General features: G+C 42.8%; 1 protein-coding gene across 1 annotated transcript in view; it reads right to left on the reverse strand.

Annotated features, from left to right (window-relative positions):
• The window catches only part of LOC311138437 (uncharacterized protein), a gene marked incomplete at both ends in the record, with an annotated part of 44,026 nt that overhangs the window by 3,227 nt on the left and 19,749 nt on the right, over nt 1-21,050 (reverse strand). Inside the window, 7 exons of the mRNA XM_084173118.1 lie at nt 699-734; nt 1,241-1,312; nt 1,829-1,882; nt 2,294-2,347; nt 4,257-4,310; nt 4,661-4,705; nt 10,525-10,578. Coding sequence (XP_084029244.1) covers nt 699-734; nt 1,241-1,312; nt 1,829-1,882; nt 2,294-2,347; nt 4,257-4,310; nt 4,661-4,705; nt 10,525-10,578 — 369 coding nt within the window. The remainder of the gene's footprint in view (nt 1-698; nt 735-1,240; nt 1,313-1,828; nt 1,883-2,293; nt 2,348-4,256; nt 4,311-4,660; nt 4,706-10,524; nt 10,579-21,050) is intronic.

Raw genomic sequence — 21,050 nt, forward strand, 5'->3', positions numbered from 1 at the left:
CTTAAGGGAGGACTGACTGCGGTGCGAGAAAAGCTTTGTTCCTCGTGATTAAGACATGACTAACACTCATTGTTTTCTTGTCAGTGTCCTGGAGAGATATGAGTATGTACAGTGCAGTGTTCTAAATATAGTGTAGGACTGTACGTGCAGTATAGGGTTCTAAGGAGCCTACAGGGTAAATAAATTAGCCTTGCCTAAAAGCTCATAGGGCAGGAGCCTTTCTCCTGTTTCTGTAGCGTGAGGCAGCTTGATGTAGTAGACCACCTGGACAGGACGCTAGTCTATCGCAGGGCCTTACCCCCAATCTACTTTATCTCCTTAATGTGGAGTGCCAAGCAGAGACATTTTTGTCTTTGGTATGACTCGGCCGGGGATTGAACTCCCAACCTTCCAATCTCAGGGCGGACAGTCTAACCACAAGGCCACTAAGGGGTGTTCTAAGTGCAGTATCGGGTTCTAAGTACAGTACAGGGTTCTAAGTACAGTAGAGTACAGGGTTCTAAGTATGAACTTGATTGTTTGGATAATAAGCCATTCACTAGTCCTTGTTTTATGTGCTGTGGCATGCGAGCTCTACAGGTCACTGCAAACAACCATCCACCAACCCAATAACTAAATGTCACTATGACAAGAATAAATGACAATGAACTGAACCATCCCCCTGTTTCTGAGACAGACGAGACAGAATATGACAATACCTGACTTCCTCGGGGACCCGCCTCTCCAGTTTCACCCTGTAAAACAGTGTATAGCGAATGGCTGTAATAACCAACGAGCAGGTGTCTGGGCGTGCCTGCATACATTCTGAAGGACAAGCTCTCAGTGCGTGTGAATGACAACACGTAAGAGGAATGAAATATGCATTATGCAAAAAGACATCAACGCTTACTACAAAACAGGCAAATGAACAAGCTCCCTGATACCGAGAACCATAAATCATTCATAAATCATGTCTTTAGAGCCGCACGCTGCCTCATTAAGCCAAAAGGCCCCCCCTACAGGCAATAACACAGTTATGTTATCTGAGATTTGGGCTCTGTCTCAATTCGTCTTTCCGTGATTCTTTGCATTCTATCTCCTTGTCTCCTTCTCAACTGTATTGGAGAAGGTCAAAGGCCCCTCCCCTCAGACCTTCTTGTCTAATGCTTTCTGAGAAAGAAACAAGGAAAGAGGATGCAAGGAATCAAGGAAAGATTAATTGAGACCTAAAGTCTATGGTGGTGCATGCTGATGTCCTTACCTTGTGACCTTTGAACCCAGGTAGGCCATTAGTGCCCGGGGACCCAAGGAATCCTGCCTCTCCTGGTGTGCCCTAAAGAGTGAAAATATCATGATAAATAGCTGGGCTAAGTCTTCTTAATGCAGGCTCTGTGTGTAAGTAGTCTGTAGGCAGAGAGCTAGGGTCAGCTTACCCTGCCCCAATACTAACTTTAACCGTTAAAGGTGCAATCTGCAGTTGCTACATACATTTTTGTACTTATAACTAAATGATATGTACCTATTGATTCTTGAAGAATACAACTTATAAATGCCTTATGAGCTTAGTTCAACAGTCATACCCCATCAGAACCCAAAATATAAGCTTGTTTTACTCAAATGTTTGTAAACAATGTAAATGTAAACAAACACTATATAGCGTCAAAACAAGGTTAAAACTATAATTTTGATATCATGGCTGGTCAGTCCTTGCATCCATAGCTCTGTCAATTAATTTGAGAGTGGTTATATTTCTCCAGCCCCATCCCTCCATTTTTTACTGAACCAGGGATGTATGTTGTCTGTCCATAGTCTAATCGATCATGGAGTGTGTACCCGGTGCCTTTCTCACCTTTTGGCCTGGCATTCCTGGAGAGCCATCGGCACCTCGCTCCCCCTCGCTGCCCTGAATATAGACACATAGGAATTAGCATGCAAAAAACTGACACACACGTTCGCACGCACACATTCACACACACACACACAAACACATGCACGCACTCAAACACACATGCACAAACATGTGCATGCAGGCAAGTACACACACAGCATTACCAACAAACACAGAGCTGATGAAGCTTCCTTTGTAAAACAGAAGGCTATTTTAAATTCAAGACAATAGTCCATTTACTCAACAATGAAAGACTATAATTACTTTTACACCCCAAATGCACTTTGGTAAAGAATATATCACATTGGGAGAGATAATTCTAGTATTATCAGTAGGCCATTCGGAGAGTGGAGAAGAGCCCACACAGTGGGGATGAAAAGCTGCAGCATTAGCATAATCGCTAATTAAAATGGGTGATGGACAAACCTTTGGGCCATCGTGTCCACTGGCTCCGGGGTCTCCCTGGGGGCCTTGAATCCCCTGGGCATAGAAAAACACAGACAGTTGGCCTGCAGGCAGTGTGACAGGATGCGTGACAGCTTAGTCACCAACCACTGAGAGGGAATTAGATGGCAGATGCCCCATTCTGGTTCATTTTAGAAAAGAGGATATGCAATGAGGCTTTAACCCTACCCATCTGAAAATACACTTAGCTACTGTTCCTGTTTGTTCATGTTAGGATGACTACTGTTATTAATCACTGCAACTAGTCTATTTGGATGTTAATCACTGATATACAGTACTGTAATGTGTTCAAAACAATATCCCAGACCACAAGTGTGTGTGAGTAATTGTACAAGGGAGATTCATCAGAAGTTAAAAACGACACTGAACAAAAATATAAACGCGACATGTAAAGTGTTGGTCCCCTGTTTCATGAGCTGAAATAAAAGATCCCCGAAATGTTCTCGCAAATGTTGTGCACAAATTTGTTTACATCCCTGTTAGTGAGCATTTCTCCTTTGCCAAGATAATCCATCCACCTGACAGTTGTGGCATATCAAGAAGCTGATTAAACAGCATGATCATTACACAGGTGCACCTTGTGCTGGGGACAATAAAAGGCCACTCTAAAATGTGCAGTTTTGTCACAAAACACAATGCCACATATGTCTCAAGTTTTGAGGGAGTGTGTAATTAGCATGCTGACTGCAGGAATGTTCACCAGAGCTGTTGCCAGATAATTGAATGTTCATTTCTCTACCATAAGCACCCTCCAAACGTTGTTTTAGAGAATTTGGCAGTACGTTCAACTGGCCTCACAACCACACACCACGTGCAACCATGCCAGCCCAGGACCTCCACATCCAGCTTCTTCACCTGCGGGATGGTCTGAGACCAGCCACCCAGACAGCTGCTAATACTGTCTGTTTGCACAACTGAAGAATTTCTACACAAACTGTCAGAAACCGTCTCAGGGAAGCTCATCTGCGTGCTCGTCGCCCTCACCAGGGTCTTGACCTGACTGCAGTTCGGCGTCGTAACCGACATCAGTGGGCAAATGCTCACCTTCGATGGCCACTGGCACGTTGGAGAAGTGTGCACTTCACAGATTCATCCCGGTTTCAACCGTACCAGGCAGATGGCAGACAGCATGTAAGGCATCGTGTGGGCGAGCGGTTTGCTGATGTTTCCCAGTCATGTGAAATCCATAGATTAAGGCTTAATTCATTTATTTCAATTGACTGATTTCCTTATATGAACTGTAACTCAGTAAATGTTTAAAATTGTTGCATGTTGCAATTATATTTTTGCTCAGTGTATATACCATGTATTTACTAAACAGTACAATTCACTCAAATTTGAGGGAAGAAAAGCTTCAATTCAAATGTAGATGATTGCTCTAACTTAGTAACAAGCTTAGTTATGCAGCTTCACTGAACCAGAAGAGGGCAGCAATGGAACACCATATGATGCATAGCTCGATGGCTCTGCCTGAATAGGCACTAGCTGTCACTTACACACCAGTGGAGGGTGCCCAATCACCTCGTCTAATCATAGTCCCTTTATGGAACACTGTCAGAGCTCTCTTAATGCATAATGGATAATTCATTATGAGAGAATGACATTTCAGAGACAATTAAATAGACCTGCTACAGTACGTGATGTGTATTGTAATTCCTCCAGTGGAGAAGATGACAGCAATTGGAATAAAGTCATAAACATGGCTTGATACTCGTTCATTACTACATTTACATTTGAGTCATTTAGCAGACATGGGCACAGCGTCAGATTCTTCACCTTGTCAGCTCAGGGATTCGAAGCGGAGACCTTTCGGCTACTGGCCCAACGCTCTTAACCACTAGGCTACCTGCCGCCCTAGTATGTGTGCAATCAGTTAAATCATTGAACTGGGGTTGCTTGTCATTGTGGAGATGTTGACACCCACCTGTGGACCTTTTGGACCTGTTGATCCCTTCTGCCCGAGTGCTCCTCTCTCTCCCTGTTGGATGAGAAGAGATGAATGCACTGCCTCCCACTGCAAGGTAGTCAATCTAATAACTTCTGTGCCTCCGAAAACCTCCTTGTATTGACTTGAGACCGGGGACTTGTCTTACACTAATCTCTGATCTCCTGTTAATACAGTTATTGACTGGATATTAGTAGCAGAGTAATTGTTTATTATGTTCTTACATGTAGCTTAAAGACTGTCCTTGTATCCATAGCTCTGTCTATGAATTTAAGTGTTTACATTTCTCCAGCCCCATCCATCAGCTTACCAAACAAAGTGACAGTGCCTGGCTGCCTTTAAATACTTTCCTATTTACTCGCATGCAAATAGGAAAGTCTTACCTGAGATCCTGTTGGCCCCGCCTCTCCAGGAAACCCCCGGATCCCCTGGAGATGACACAAACAGCAGGTCAGCTGACACAGCAGTGGCACAGTGAGTGACAAGAAAAGTGGCCGCAGTAGGGCTCCCATCTACCACAGAACTGATAATGGGCCCCAGTTTAATTGCATAGTAGTCAATTCATAATTTCCTCCTCCTCTAGTTACAGTACTGCCATTAAGGCATTTCTACAATGGCACAGTGGAGAGGATGAATAAAACGATCTGACATGGCAATCCACTTGTTGCAGTGTGGAGTGCTTGGCTTGCATACAGTACATGCCAGTCATCCATTCCAAGGAGGCCATGATGAGCCACAGTCGAGGGCATTGGGAGAACTTTGGAACACATGCCCAGATGCGCTGTGATGATTGTTTTCCTTGCATTCTAAATTGGTTTAATAGATCCCATGTCCCTTCCCCCTGGTTTCCGCTGGGGGTCTGATACGCTGTATTCACCTCATTTACAGCCAGCAGGGCCTTCCTGCACTTTGCTAAGTAATTACACACAGGAGAGGAGAACAGAGTGCCAATATACCACGTGCTTAGAATTTCAGAGAGGGCCATTGTAAAGACATGCCCTCGCCACCCCCTGGCTTAGATGGAATCAACCTAACCACTGCGGTAGTAGAGGTGGTAGACTGTATTTTCACCTGTTTAAATAGTCATATGGTGTTAAACTCTATTCTAATACTGCTAAAATAAATAAGCAGGGGTGAAAGTAAGGCGGTTCGGCACGGTGTCCCGGCAAAAGCAATAGTGGGGGTACGCCGTACCGGTAAAACATGAGCCTATCAAAATAATTACAACAAAATGTCAAGAAAAATGTTGGCTATTACACCACTTTTTATCATTACCGTAGAGGCATGAAAAATGAGCGAATGGACTTGAAAATGGGTGGTATAGCCTACACTCCAAAATGCGATGTGGTTCAACGAGAACACAGAAATCTTGCCAAGGCAGAGATGAGTGGCCGACACTGAGACGCATGCGGACAGCAGTGGACGCATACTTTCTGGCCTATAGACAATCGTCATTACACTTTTTGGTGTTTTGTGTAACAGATGTCTCTTTCCTTTCACCACTGTTTGGAGGCTGGAAATACCCTGAGTATACAAAACATTAAGAACACCTGCTCTTTCCATGACATAGACTGACCAGGTGAAAGCTATGATCCCTAATTGATGTCACCTGTTAAATCCACTTCAATCAGTGTAGATGATGGGGAGGAGACAGGTTAAAGAAGGATGTTTAAGCCTTGAGACATGGATTCAGACGATAAATGGGCAAGACAAAATATTTAAGTTCTTTTGAATGGGGTATGGTAATAGGTGGCAGGCGCACCAGTTTGTGTCAACAACTGCAACGCTGCTGGGTTTTTCACGCTCAACAGTTTCCCGTGTATATCAAGAATGGTCCACCACCCAAAAGACAGCCAGCCAACTTGACACAACTGTGGGAAGCACTGGAGTCAACACGGGCCAGCATCCCTGTGGAACGCTTTCGACATCTTGTAGAGTCCATGCCCCGATGAATGGAAAAAGGGGGGGAAGGTGCAACTCAATATTAGGAAGGTGTTCCTAATGTTTGGTATACTCAGTGTATGTTGTGAGTGGACAAACATGCGCAGGTAACCTAGTAAAGGAGCCCTTTGAAGTGATTGTTTGACAATCAGATGAAAACATCATGACTGGTTGTGTTTATGCCATAATAAAAGGTAATATATTTCAAAAGTTAAAGAAGAAATCTTTACGACTAGGTCCACAGAGATCCTACTGAATGAATAGGGAATCTATATGTAATTCTATGCTTACACCCATAACATTTTTTGGTAGGTCCCATTCTGGGGAATACATTAATTATACTTTCACCCATTGAAATAAATAATGTTCTTAGTACTGCAAAGTCACAGCGCAAAAGTGATAAACAATGTAGAGGGGCTGAGGCTAGAACTTTCAAATTATACCACGTGGAAAGATAATAAGCTGAGCTCTGACCACATTCTCCATTTTCCCTGCAGGACTTTACAATTATACCACATGGAAAGATAAAAAGCTGATCTCTGACCACTTTCTAAAGTACTCAAGCAGGTAAAATCGATAGTTTGCAGAGTTTTAAAAGCTTTCATAGCAAACACAATAAACAGAGGGGTGTAGCCGTTGTTTGCATTAATGAAAACATACCTGGGTAAATATGAGCAATATAATTCTGAAAGGAAACCAGCATCTGTTATGATATCAAACCTTTCCCAAAACAACCCTAAGAAAACACCTATAAGATATGGCCCCGTCCCAACTGAAGGTGTGTTTTTGTATTTTGAAGCGGGTCCTGCATTGAGCGGTTCTATCACTCTGCAATCTCTCAGCACAACACCTGCGTGAGCGCACACAACACACAGCCTCCAAAGTTTAAAGAACCTGCTTCCGCAGCACAGTAAATAAAATCCCAGTGAATGGTGTTTGAAAAAAACACTATCTGATACTGCTGGACTTCTCCCTGCCCCTAGTGTCTTCTGTCTATCTCCATTGTAATTAACCTGCTAGAGCACAACCACTTCCACCCACAGTGGAATGCATCCAGATCATCAAGGGGTTGGCTTTATCTGCGGGAGGATGCCCACACTCTTAGGAAAAGGTGGCGGAGAGGAGGAGAGAGGGATAAGAGAGGGAGAAGAAAGGAGAAGAGGAAAAGAGAGGAAACAGGAACATGACATCCCCCACTGCTGCATGCTGTTTGGCGTTAATGACAAATTTGATCAGAAGAGGCCCACATTGATGCCAGTGGAAAAGGCCATTCATTCTCTATGAGGTGTCACTTTGGATCTGAAGCGAGGATTGTTGAGCAGGCTCGCTCGGCTCAAAACCAGCAGCGGAGGACTTTTATGATGGTTGAAAAAGTGCTTCCGTTTTTTTATTTTTATGCCCTGGCATGCAAAGAGAAAGCTTGATGAGAAAAGCTTGGGACGAGCTGACTACTTTGTTTTCGAGGTGCGGAGAACGCCTCGGCATGCGAGGGCGTATGCTTTGACGGATTTAAAGGCAATGGGGCCCCTGCCAATCTCCCTTCCAAAACGGCAATCTAGACCTACTGCTGTATGTTTTAGCGAGTCTGGGGAGCTAGCAAGCTAATTTTGTCAGACAAGCAGAACATACTACACTCTTAGAAAAAAGGGTTCCAAAAGGGTTCTTCGGCTGTCCCCATTTTTGGTTCCAGTTAAAACCCTGTTTGGTTCCAGGTAGAACCCTTGTGGGTTCCATCTAGAACCCTCTGTGAAAGGATTCTACATGGGACCCAAAAGAGTTCTACCTGGAACCAACTTTGGTTATCCAAAGGGTTCTCCTATGGGGACAGCCGAATAACTATTTTAGGATCTAGATAGCACCTTTTTTTTCTAAGAGTGTACAGTCCATAAAGTGTGTGGGTGACAATGATGACCAAACCAGACTCTGACACTTTTATCCTGGTTTATTGAATGTAGGCCTATAGCTGGAAGCGTTAGCACCAAATAAATGGAGACCACAGCAGCAGTGTGACTTAACATTTTAGGGTAGCATACAGGCCTTCTCCTATCCCCGCAAAACTAGAATAGTGTAGGCTGGCAGATGGTGATATTGAGTCATTTCATCTTAGTGTCCAAACGCTAAGCTGGCAATACACTCGTATCCCCCATGGACCGGTTCGTTCTTAAAACATTCTCCATTCAGGTTGCATAGGCATACATTTCCTCCTTAACTAGATTTAGTGGTGAGAAGGCGGGAAAATATGCATACTTTCTTTATGAAACACAATTTTCCACCACCATGCTAGAGTGGCTAATGCTACTTCCTGATGTTATGCCCTGCTTTCAGCCAGGGGTAAACAACAGACTGCTGCAACCTGATTGGCTGAATGCGATACGCAACATCCGGGACTAGCATTCCTAGGCATTAGCCACTCTAGTAGCATGGTGGTGGAAAATGGTGTTTCATAAGGAAAGTACGCATATTTTCTAAAAAAAAATTACGCCTTCTCACCCTTAAATTTAGTTAGGGAGGAAATCAATGCCTTTGCAGCCTGAATAGAGAATGTTTTAGGTACGAACCGGTCCACGGAGGATACGAGTGTATTGCTGGCTGCATACAATGCGTTTGGACGGTAAGATTAAATTACTCAATATCGGCATCTGCCGGCCTTTGGCCTAATCAATGTCGTACCATTTGTAATACAGGCAGTTGCATTGGATTTATTAGCCTAGTCCTGATTTCTGACCAAGGTTTAAGACTAATCATTTTGGATCTCCATATCAGCTATCCAAATGTATAATGAGTTATTTTGAGCCTTTTTGAAATGAGAATCAATGTGTTTACACAGTAGGTATTTCTTCTTCGCTATGATCAGCTCGTCAAAAATGTACGAATAGGCCTACAATTGAAATCACTGATTCATGACAATTTAGCTCACAGAGTGAAACTCCCGGAACGCAGTCGCGAGTAGCCTAATTTCATTCTATATTATCCATTTTTATTTTGACCTGTTTTTTCGATTTGCGGTACTTGACAAAGGATTCAATTGTGTGCTCAGAAAGCATAAACACTACAATGTTGTTGATTTTCTTTCTTGGAAGCAGTGATAAAACAAGTCTGAGCACCAGTGGTAAGACTGCAGTGTATCCCCCAGGATGATTTTGATGCTGCAATCCAGCCCCAGCATCAACAAGACTCATTACATGCAAAAGGGAAGCCTGTTAGGCTGTTATATTCTACTGTGTTGTTATGGCAACTCCTCTCAAGAGGTACACAAGTTGGAGAACTCTGTGGTGTGGTGGGCGGAGCTATATTGCATGCACTGAGGTTAGTAAATTATGGCCAAGCGCTTGGTGTGGCACCAATATGAGGTTGCGTGCCTATTTCCTAATTTCCTTTTTTCATGAATCTTTACGAAGTCACTTGTAAAGCAGCTGCTGATTATAGGTTTTTCTGCTGAGTTGACGGGAAATGTGTTTGTTTGCAGGCACTACATTTGCTGCTACATTCAGTTTGGGTGACAACCACCATTGCCATTGGTTATAACTATAATACATGTGTGTATTATACAGTACATGAGACATAGCCAATGGATATACAGGTAAAATAATGGAAACACTTGAGTACATGAGGAATACAAAGTATATTGAAAGCAGGTGCATCCACACAGGTGTGGTTCCTGAGTAAAGCGATTAACATTCCATCATGCTTAGGGTTATGTATAAAAATACCATGGCCGTCTCAGTCACCAGATCTCAACCCAATTGAACACTTATTGGAGATTCTGGAGTGGCGCCTGAGACAGCGTTTTCCACCACCATCAACAAAACACCAAATGATGGAACTTCTTGTGGAAGAATGGTGTCTCATCCTTCCAAAATAATTCCAGTCACTTACCAAGGTGTATTGAAGCTGTTCTGGCTCGTGGTGGCTCAACGCCCTATTAAGACACTTTATGTTGGTGTTTCTTTCTTTATTTTTGGCAGTTACCTGTATCTATACTGTATGTGCCTAAAACTTTGCTAATAGCCAATAGTTATAGTATCTACTGTATATGTGCATTCAACATTATGAATCACCAAATGGTAATGTGTGCATTACAAATTCTGCCCAAAAAAGTTTTTTTTTAATGAATTGATGAAAGTAGTGTCCAGCAGATGTAATGAATAATGTAGGGACTTCTACTCTGTGAGAGTTAGAGAAGTGCATCTGTAAGCAGCAAAGGCACAGCCCCTGATCTCTTTGGTCTCCTGCAGCGAGGAGGTTACAGTGCAGCGCACACACACACACACACACACTACAGCTACTAAAGGACTGACTGACTCACCGGTACCCCCTGTTGTCCATCAGCACCAGACACTCCAATATCTCCTTTGTCTCCCTGTGAAAGAAAGGAAGAGAGAGATTGAAAGAAAGATTGAAACAGCGTTCTATCACCTTCATTGTTCGGCACCTTTGTATACAGCTCACATGCACACCTAGTAATCAGAATGCTTATACAGTTACAGCACGCAAACGTCAGTGTAAAATAGTGACATGTTGCCAATTCATTTGGATCCCACATGCAGCTCAAACGGAATGGGAGTTAGTGAGTCGCATTGACTAAATCAGTGGGAGGTGAGGTCAATCATTAGAATAATATCAGTATTCCTGTGGCCTCTGTTGTCCGGCAGTTAAAGCCACAGACCTGGGCACACATGTACAGCCTAGGCTACTCTGAGTCATACCCACGCCCTTCTGACTCGTAAACTCTTCTACCTTTCCTGTCTCCTCTTCACTGTCCTATCTCAGTAAAAACTCAAAACCTTTAAAAAAAAAAAAAAGGTTTCTTTATGTAAATATATATAAAGAATAATATAAGTAGTCCTTCCTTATTATTTCTTATTTCTGAGCCTGAGGTGGATCTGGTTTAGACTGTAGGTGGTAAGGTGAGACTGAAATACATGAACCTTGAATCCCCTCTTGGTAAGTTACAAATGTTAGCAGTTGTGGTGGGGACCTTCTATTCTTGTTCCCTTGTTCAGTCTCAATATGGTTCCACTGTACAAAGGCAGTGGGCATCCGAAGTGCATGTCCCAGACAGCCGGTGGGCTGACCACAGCTCATGCTTCTATCTTACCTGTGTTTATTTTATCTGGAAAGAAAGAGAAGAGCCCTTACTGTCGTCTAAGTGGAAGAGCAGTCCTTGTGGTCCTATATTTATCTTTCGCTCAAATAGAGAGCTAGCCAGGTGTTTGGTTATAGAAATACTGGTGTGTACATTGTTACAGAAGTATTGTAGGCATACAATGTCTATCATAAATATGACTGTGCACTAAGCATACAGGCTGATGGAACATGTATTTAAACAATACTGGTAGGGTGGTGAGGGTGAGGAAAGTGGTGAATAAGCTTTGCCTCTGTAATTTGTTTTCTTTTGAAGTGTCCTGCCACGCTGCGCACATAAAAACATACATGCCACCAAACCCTGTAATTACAACAAGAAGACGCCCTGATGTACCAATAAACGGGGTTAGAGACATATATATTTGTATGCTATAACTGTTAGAAAATAGACAAGTGCAGAGTTTCTGGTTCAAAAGACTAGGAGGACCCCATGTAGACCTCTAGTGACCAGACATGTTTTGACAAAGGGGGACATAAATAGTGGCTAGGTTTTGTGAATTGAGAATTGTAAAGAACTAATGTTTTACTGACATTCAGTTCAAATGAGGATACAGTTGATCTGAACAACTAAGCTTACTGTGCTCCCTGTTTTACAAATGAAACAATTGAAAATGAACGCAACCTTCTGTTATGGCACAATAGGCATCTGGAATAGGTTTGTTGGATCCATTGTTGGATCCTTCTTGGAGGCCAATTGTACTTGTTATTGTTGTTTTCTGAATAGTATCTGATAGCAACCAGATCTAAAATATCAGAGAACATTTCAAACCAGCAATTTGTCAACAAGCGCCACTTGGGAAAAATGCAATGTGACACAAATTACACAGAAATCTGTCAAACATACAGTAGTACACTGTATGTAGTCTATTCTAAACTTACCATAGGCAGAGGGCATAAAAATATCAAAGAATTGGAAGCGAGAGAACAGAAAAAAAGGTCAAAATTGGTTGAAAAATATACAGTAGTCACTGGAAATGGGAAAATATGAATTGGGAAAGTGAGTTCCATAGAAAGTAAGCCTAAATATAGCGCTGTAAATGTAAGTGATATGTACTTTTCAATGGAAGTCGTTTTTTCCTTTCAGCGAAAACTGCATAGACTTGTTCTGCATCCTCTCCAAAGTAATGGAGGGAACCAGAATGACTGTACTCATTAAAAAGTTGCATTCATAAGCAAGGGTGAGAAGCTTTGAAGTGATAACCTTGAATACCCTCCCCATTCAAACAGCACAGCACTTAAATGGCTAAGCTGGAAAATCAAACCCACAGAGGGCCTTGATTTACAATGAAATCAGGATGAAATTTGGGTTCGTATTTGCTAGTTGTGTTTGTGTTTTCACTGAGCACCCTGATGGAAAACACTGTTTTGCACTGCAATTATTGATGGAAGGTATTATTCCAGAAGTTCCTACAGAAAGTCTATCTCGTTAAGCCTGCTGTTTGTTTACCTAATCCCAAGCAGCTACACTGTTTGACTGCGCAGTGTGTTCATTGGTGGCTACGGCGGGAAGCCAGTTTCCCATTATTAGGCTTCTGCTTGTCAGTGCCTTTTAATTGAGGGCTCAAACATTGATTTTGGCAGCTAAATGCTTAATCACAATCGTATTAGGGTGGCATTACAAAACAAGGCATTAGAAAGGGCTCTCTGTGTAGCGACTAGATAGCCTCTTCATGGGGTTTTTGACGCACTGGACCTGGAACGTGGTTTATATGGGAAATTTGTCCAAAATGTCTGCCTCCTACTGTCGCCTGAATGTGCGGTAAGGAGACTGGACAGACATCGTAAGAGCTAAAACTGCATGTGTTGTCTCGACCCTCAACCGCCGAGCAACAACACAAAAAGTGCTTTATATCCCAGTGTAGGTGTGTGACGACTTCACTCAACACAAACCAACCAAAGCTGGGACTAGGAGTGACAGCACCACTCCCCGGAGCACGTGGCTACACACATGACAGGACTTTTTCCTAATTGCTGAGGGTCAGGAAACTGAGGCTAGTTGGTAAACAGTTTTGAGTAAGCAGGTGGATAACAAGAATGGGAGATGAGTATTCCATTTTAGAAAAGTGCTGTGTATGTATGCCAATAGTTATTAGACAAACATTTCCTGATTTAAAAACAGCATTTCCTTTCTTCCAGAACCTCTTCCACAAGTCTTCTATGTGAATAGGGCAACAACCACAACGATCCTATAACCAATAACACTAGCAAATCATCAAAATCATGTAAAGAGATCGTGCTTAGGGATAATACCCTATAAATAAAAATCTAAATTACATTCAGCAGATATGTATTGTGATCTGCAACTGGAATCTCAACATAGGACTTAAATAGGGAGTTACCAAATTACAAGCCTGTTTTTAGAGACTATGTATCATATTGCCAAAATAATTAACACCCTCAGTTTTTTTGAGGTATCATGCGGTAACACTTTTTATAACATTTACATTTTAATAATTTAGCAGACACTTATCCAGAGCAACATACAGTTAGTGCAGTCATCTGAAGGTAGCTAGGTTAGACAACCACCTAAGCCATTATACAGTGCCTTGCAAAAGTATTCATCCCCCTTGGCGTTTTTCCTATTTTGGTGCATTACAACCTGTAATTTAAATTGATTTTTATTTGTATTTCATGTAATGGACATACACAAAATAGTCCAAATTGGTGAAGTGACATGAAAAAATTTACTTGTTTCAAAAATAAATAACGGAAAAGTGGTGCGTGCATATGTATTCACCCCCTTTGCTATGAAGCCCCTAAATAAGATCTGGTGCAACCAATTACCTTCAGAAGTCACATAATTAGTTAAATAAAGTCCACCTGTGTGCAATCTAAGTGTCACATGATCTCAGTCTATATACACCTGTTCTGAAAGGCCCCAGAGTCTGCAACACCACTAAGCAAAGGGCACCACCAAGCAAGCGGCACCATGAAGACCAAGGAGCTCTCCAAACAGGTCAGGGACAAAGTTGTGGAGAAGTACAGATCAGGGTTGGGTTATAAAAAAATATCTGAAACTTTGAACATCCCACGGAGCACCATTAAATCCATTATTAAAAAATTGAAAGAATATGGCACCCCAACAAACCTGCAAAGAGAGGGCCGCCCACCAAAACTCACGGACCAGGCAATGAGGGCATTAATCAGAGAGGCAACAAAGAGACCAAAGACAACCCTGAAGAAGCTGCAAAGCTCCACAGCGGAGATTGGAGTATCTGTCCATTGGACCACTTTAAGCCGTACACTCCACAGAGCTGGGCTTTACGGAAGACTGGCCAGAAAAAAGCCATTGCTTAAAGAATAAAATAAGCAAACACGTTTGGTGTTCGCCAAAAGGCATGTGGGAGACTCCCCAAACATATGGAAGAAGGTACTCTGGTCAGATGAGACTAAAATTGAGCTTTTTGGCCATCAAGGAAAACATTATGTCTGGCGCAAACCCAACACCTCTCATCACCCCAAGAACACCATCCCCACAGTGAAGCATGGTGGTGGCAGCATCATGCTGCAGGGATGTTTTTCATCGGCAGGGACTGGGAAAGTGGTCAGAATTGAAGGAATGATGGATGGCACTAAATACAGGGAACTTCTTGAGGGAAACCTCAGTCTTCCAGAGATTTGAGACAGGGACGGAGGTTCACCTTCCAGCAGGACAATGACCCTAAGCATACTGCTAAAGCAACTCTCGAGTGGTTTAAGGGGAAACATTTAAATGTCTTGGAATGGCCTAGTCAAAGGCCAGACCTCAATCCAATTGAGAATCTGTGGTATGACTTAAAGATTGCTGTACACCAGCGGAACCCATCCAAATTGAAGGGGCTGGAGCAGTTTTGCCATGAAGAATGGGCAAAAATCCCAGTGGCTAGATGTGCCAAGCTTATAGAGACATACCCCAAGAGACTTGCAGCTGTAATTGCTGCAAAAGGTGGCTCTACAAAGTATTGACTTTGGGGGGGTGAATAGTTATGCACGCTCAAGTTTTCTGTTTCTTTGTCTTATATCTTGTTTGTTTCACAATAAAAAATATTTTGCATCTTCAGAGTGGTAGGCATGTTGTGTAAATCAAATGATACAAACCCCCCAAAAATCAATTTTAATTCCAGGTTGTAAGGCATAAAATAGGAAAAATGCCAAGGGGGTGAATACTTTCGCAAGCCACAGTACAGAGAGGGAAAAAAGTATTTGATCCCCTGCTGATTTTGTACGTTTGCCCACTGACAAAGACATGATAAGTCTATCATTTTAATGGTAGGTTTATTTGAACAGTGAGAGACAGAATAACAACAAATAAATCCAGAAAAACGCATGTAAAAAATGTTATGAATTGATTTGCATTTTAATGAGGGAAATAAGTATTTGACCCCTCTGCAAAACATGACTTAGTACTTGGTGGCAAAACCCTTGTTGGCAATCACAGAGGTCAGATGTTTCTTGTAGTTGGCCACCAGGTTTGCACACATCTCAGGAGGGATTTTGTCCCACTCCTCTTTGCAGATCTTCTCCAAGTCATTAAGGTTTCGAGGCTGACGTTTGGCAACTCGAACCTTCAGCTTCCTCCAAATATTTTCTATGGGATTAAGGTCTGGAGACTGACTAGGCCACTCCAGGACCTTAATGTGCTTATTCTTGAGCCACTCCTTTGTTGCCTTGGCCGTGTGTTTTGGGTCATTGTCATGCTGGAATACCCATCCACGACCCATTTTCAATGCCCTGGCTGAGGGAAGGAGGATCTCACCCAAGATTTGACGGTACATGGCCCCGTCCATCGTCCCTTTGATGCGGTGAAGTTGTCCTGTCCCCTTAGCAGAAAAACACCCCCAAAGCATAATTTTTCCACCTCCATGTTTGACGGTGGGGATGGTGTTCTTGGGGTCATAGGCAGCATTCCTCCTCCTCCAAACACAGCGAGTTGAGTTGATGCCAAAGAGCTTGATTTTGGTCTCATCTGACCACAAAACTTTCACCCAGTTCTCCTCTGAATCATTCAGATGTTCATTGGCAAACTTCAGACGGGCCTGTATATGTGCTTTCTTGAGCAGGGTGACCTTGCAGGATTTCAGTCCTTCACGGCGTAGTGTGTTACCAATTGTATTCTTGGTGACTATAGTCCCAGCTGCCTTGAGATCAATGACAAGACCCTCCCATGTAGTTCTGGGCTGATTCCTCACCGTTCTCATGATCATTGCAACTCCACGAGGTGAGATCTTGCATGGAGCCCCAGGCCGAGGGAGTTTGACAGTTCTTTTGTGTTTCTTCCATTTGCGAATAATCGCACCAACTGTTGTCACCTTCTCACCAAGCTGCTTGGCGATGGTCTTGTAGCCCATTCCAGCCTTGTGTAGGTCTACAATCTTGTCCCTGACATCCTTGGAGAGCTCTTTGGTCTTGGCCATGGTGGAGAGTTTGGAATCTGATTGATTGATTGCTTCTGTGGACAGGTGTCTTTTATACAGGTAACAAACTGAGATTAGGAGCACTCCCTTTAAGAGTGTGCTCCTAATCTCAGCTCGTTACCTGTATAAAAAGACACCTGGGAGCCAGAAATATTTCTGATTGAGAGGGGGTCAAATACTTATTTCCCTCATTAAAATGCAAATCAATTTATAACATTTTTGACATGCGCTTCTCTGGATTTTTTTGTTGTTATTCTGTCTCTCACTGTTCAAATAAACCTACCATTAAAATTATAGACTGATTATTTCTTTGTCAGTGGGCAAACATACAAAATCAGCAGGGGATCAAATACTTTTTTCCCTCACTGTATATAGGCCATCCATGTATAGTTATAATGCCCTCCATTGCCTGCCAAGAGCATTAGTAAGAGCTCATGGTTCCACATAACAAACTCATAGATACATAAACATCTGTAAATGCATTCAAAGCAATGATCATAGAATGTCCTCCTTCAGTTATCAACAATGAACAATAGAATTTCATTTGAGAGGCACCTTTTCCCTGAATGACGTCAGAATCCCATTGTAGTGCTACTGAGCTTCCTCGAGGGCTAATCTAATTTGCACTAGTCCTGTAGGGAGGCTTAGCCTAAAACAGAGTGGGCTACAGTTTGGCTTACATTCTGCTAACTGGTTTAATTCAAGGGTCAAATCCAGGGTCTTGTTATTGTACGTGTGGGTTACTGAAGCAGCGGAGGAAGGAATCTTGAGCCAGTGATGGTGTGTGTGTGTGTGTGTGTGTGTGTGTGTGTGGTGCTGAGAGTAGACATACACACATGTATTACCCATCTACTACACTACACATCCTCTGGTTAAAGACCCTAACAGATTCATCCCCTGGTTAAAGACCGTAACAGATTCATCCCCTGGTTAAAGGGATACTTCAGAATTTTGGATTATGAAGCCCTTTATCTACTTCCCCAGAGTGAGATGAACTCATGGATACTATTTTTATGTCTCTGCATCCAGTATGAAGGAAGTTAGAGGTACTGTAGTTTTGTGAGCCAATGCTAACTAGCATGGTAGCAGTTACCATAGACTTCCAGTCATTGTGCTAACACTAATTAGCAATTGCGCTAAAGCTAGTTAGCAACTTCCTTCATACTGCACGCAGAGACATAAAAATGGTAACCACGAGTTCATCCGACTCTGGTTAAGTAGATAAAAGGGCTTAATTGCCAAAATCCTGAAGTATCCCTTTAAGGACCCTAACAGATTCATCCAATACGTGCACACAGACAGACAATCCTTCATGAAGTACTCAAGTCTGCCTTTAGGCATTGAGCATGCATACATATAAGTACAAAAAAACATGCTCAATGGCTTCGACATGAGGGCCTCAATAAGACACTGTTGGAATTAGACCAGGGATAGTGTAATTGTATATTTTATCCCCAACTATGAAATTGTTTTTGTGGGAGGAATTGCCCCGGTCTATACTTCTGTAAAGTCTTATATGTCTACGGTATAGGCCTCATTGACATTAATTGGAAAAGGCAGCCCGGGTTTCAGTATTGTTTAAAGGACAACTCAGTGTATATCAACGATCTTTATAGCAAATTTGAGTTTTATATGTCTGTGAAAGTGTGGATAGTGTCAAGTTTTAAATTTGCTTGTCTAATTGTGTGTGCATGCGTATGTGCGTGTGTGTGTGTGTGCATGCGTTTTCCTAGGGCAAAAACCTCACAAATAAAACTGACAGGCCACGTCACAACAGCTAATCACACACCCTTATCTAATGAGCCAGTTGGATGAAAGAAATTGGCCGAAGGATTTGGCCTGGAATCTATGTTTTACTGCTTCTGTGGCATTGTGATATTTTTACTGTCCTCTAATCCCTATAGGCATGCAAGGTCATCTTTCTCAGGGATTTGAGGTATATTTGTGATACACTGCCAAAATGTTTTGAATGAGATGGAAGAAGATAAAGAGGGGAGTGAGAGAGAGGAGTCCCTTTCTGCTGTGACCAGATGGAGAGATAGATGTAAATAGAGTGTATTCGGAAAGTATTCAGACCCCTTGATATTTTCCACATTTTGTTACGTTACAGCCTTATTCTAAAATTGATTTTTTTTTTATCCCTCATCAATTTACACACAATACCATAACGACAAAGCGAAAACAGGTTTTTCGTTTTTTTTGCAGATAAAAAAAAAAATACAAAACAGAAATACCTTATTTACATAAGTATTCAGACCCTTTGCTATGAGACTCGAAATTGAGCTCAAGTTCATCCTGTTTCCATTGATCATCCTTGAGATGTTTCTACAACTTGATTGGAGTCCACCTGTGGTAAATTCAATTGATTAGACATGATTTGGAAAGGAACACACCTGTCTATATAAGGTCCCACAGTTGACAGTGCATGTCAGAACAAAAACCAAGCCATGAGGTCGAAGGAATTGTCCATAAAGCTCCGAGACAGGATTGCCCGGCCAAACTGAGCAACAGGGGGAGAAGGGCCTTGGTCAGGGAGGTGACCATGAACCCGATGTTCACTCTGACAGAGCTCCAGAGTTCCTCTGTGGAGATGGGAGAACTTTCCAGAGGGACAACCATCTCTGCAGCACTCCACCAATCAGGCCTTTATGGTAGAGTGGCCAGACGGAAGCCACTCCTCAATAAAAGGCACATGACAGCCTGCTTGGAGATTGCCAAAAGGCACCTAAAGGACTCTCAGACCATGAGAAACAAGTTATCTGATTTGATTAAGATTGAACAATTTGGCCTGAATGCCAAGCGTCACATCTGGAGGAAACCTGGCACCATCCCTACGGTGAAACATGGTGGTGGCAGCATCACGCTGTGGGGATGTTTTTCAACGGCATGGACTGGGAGACTAGTCAGGATCAAGGGAAAGATGAACGGAGCAAAGTACAGAGAGATCCTTGATGAAAACCTGCTCCAGAGTGCTCAGGACCTCAGACTGGGGCGAAGGTTCATCTTCCAACAGGACAACGACCCTAACCACACAGCCAAGACAACACAGGAGTGGCTTCAGGACAAGTCTCTGAATGTCCTTGAGTGTCCCAGCCAGAGCCTGGACTTGAACCCGATCGAACATCTCTGGAGAGACCTGAAAATATCTGTGCAGCGACAGTCCCCATCCAACCTGACAGAGCTTGAGAGCATCTGCAGAGAAGAATGGGAGAAACTCCCCAAATACAGGTGTGCCAAGCTTGTTAGAGTAGCTAGCTTGTCTAACTATCTTAGCTGGCATGCCTGCTGGCAAGGTTGGTAGAGAAGCAAGCAATTACTAAGTGTAGTGAATAAGACTCATTCATTTCAATCTTTTACCCAGATTTTAGCAGAGATGCATATTAAGTTCATTTTTTTATAACCACCAGTCAGGAGGATACAGGCAGCTCAAGAGGTATCCTTAGATATGCAGAAAAATAAACATATTTGTTTTCATAATGATTATGTCTCTACATTGTAGGAAAAAGCTGTTTCAGGTGTTTAAAAAATGCAAAAATCTCCACCCCCAAGCCATCCTCACGTACTTTGTTCCCCCACAGATTTTTTAGGTGCATTACACCCCTGTGACATGGTGTTCAAGGAATGGAATGTTAGCTAAACATACTGGTGCCCAGGCTAGGGCACTTCAATGCAGCAGGGTAAACTGTTTGCTGGAATTCAGACTCTCAATTGAGAAGGGATGGGACAAAAGAGGGAGTAAATCTGCCATCCTGGTCGATAAGGGGAAGTTGTATGACTGTCCGCTGAAGCTAGGTTTAGAGGTGCCCTCTGTAAACATTGGTCTAGCGAAAACCTCCAATAAAAAGGAGAAGATAGTAAAAACTAAGCTAATAGCATGAATGTCTTCTACTGTAGTCCTCCTGAGGTATGTTGGTGTAGCAGCGGTAGTTCAGTGAACCATGATTGTTCGATTAGTAACCTTGCCTGAGGTCTTGTTTTAACTCCCAGATGGGATGCAGAGGCTTTCGCTCAGAGGGTTAACACGCTGTTAAAGCACAAAGACAACCCAGGTTCAAAACCAAGTTGTCACATTGGCATACATTTAGTTTTGCTATCAGGTGAAGACTAACACATCCTTTGCCAACGCCTAGGTACCCTTCAACAAAGATGTGTTATGGAATTAGGCATAACGACAGGTTGGCTCCTGAGTGGCGCAGTGGTCTAAGGCACTGCATCGCAGTGCTAACTGTGCCACTAGAGATCCTGGTTCGAATCCAGGCTCTGTCGCAGCCGGCCGCGACCGGGAGACTCATGG

The sequence above is a fragment of the Coregonus lavaretus genome (genome assembly GCF_964263955.1).
Source record: "Coregonus lavaretus genome assembly, chromosome: 2".
Classification (NCBI taxonomy): Eukaryota; Metazoa; Chordata; class Actinopteri; order Salmoniformes; family Salmonidae; genus Coregonus; species Coregonus lavaretus.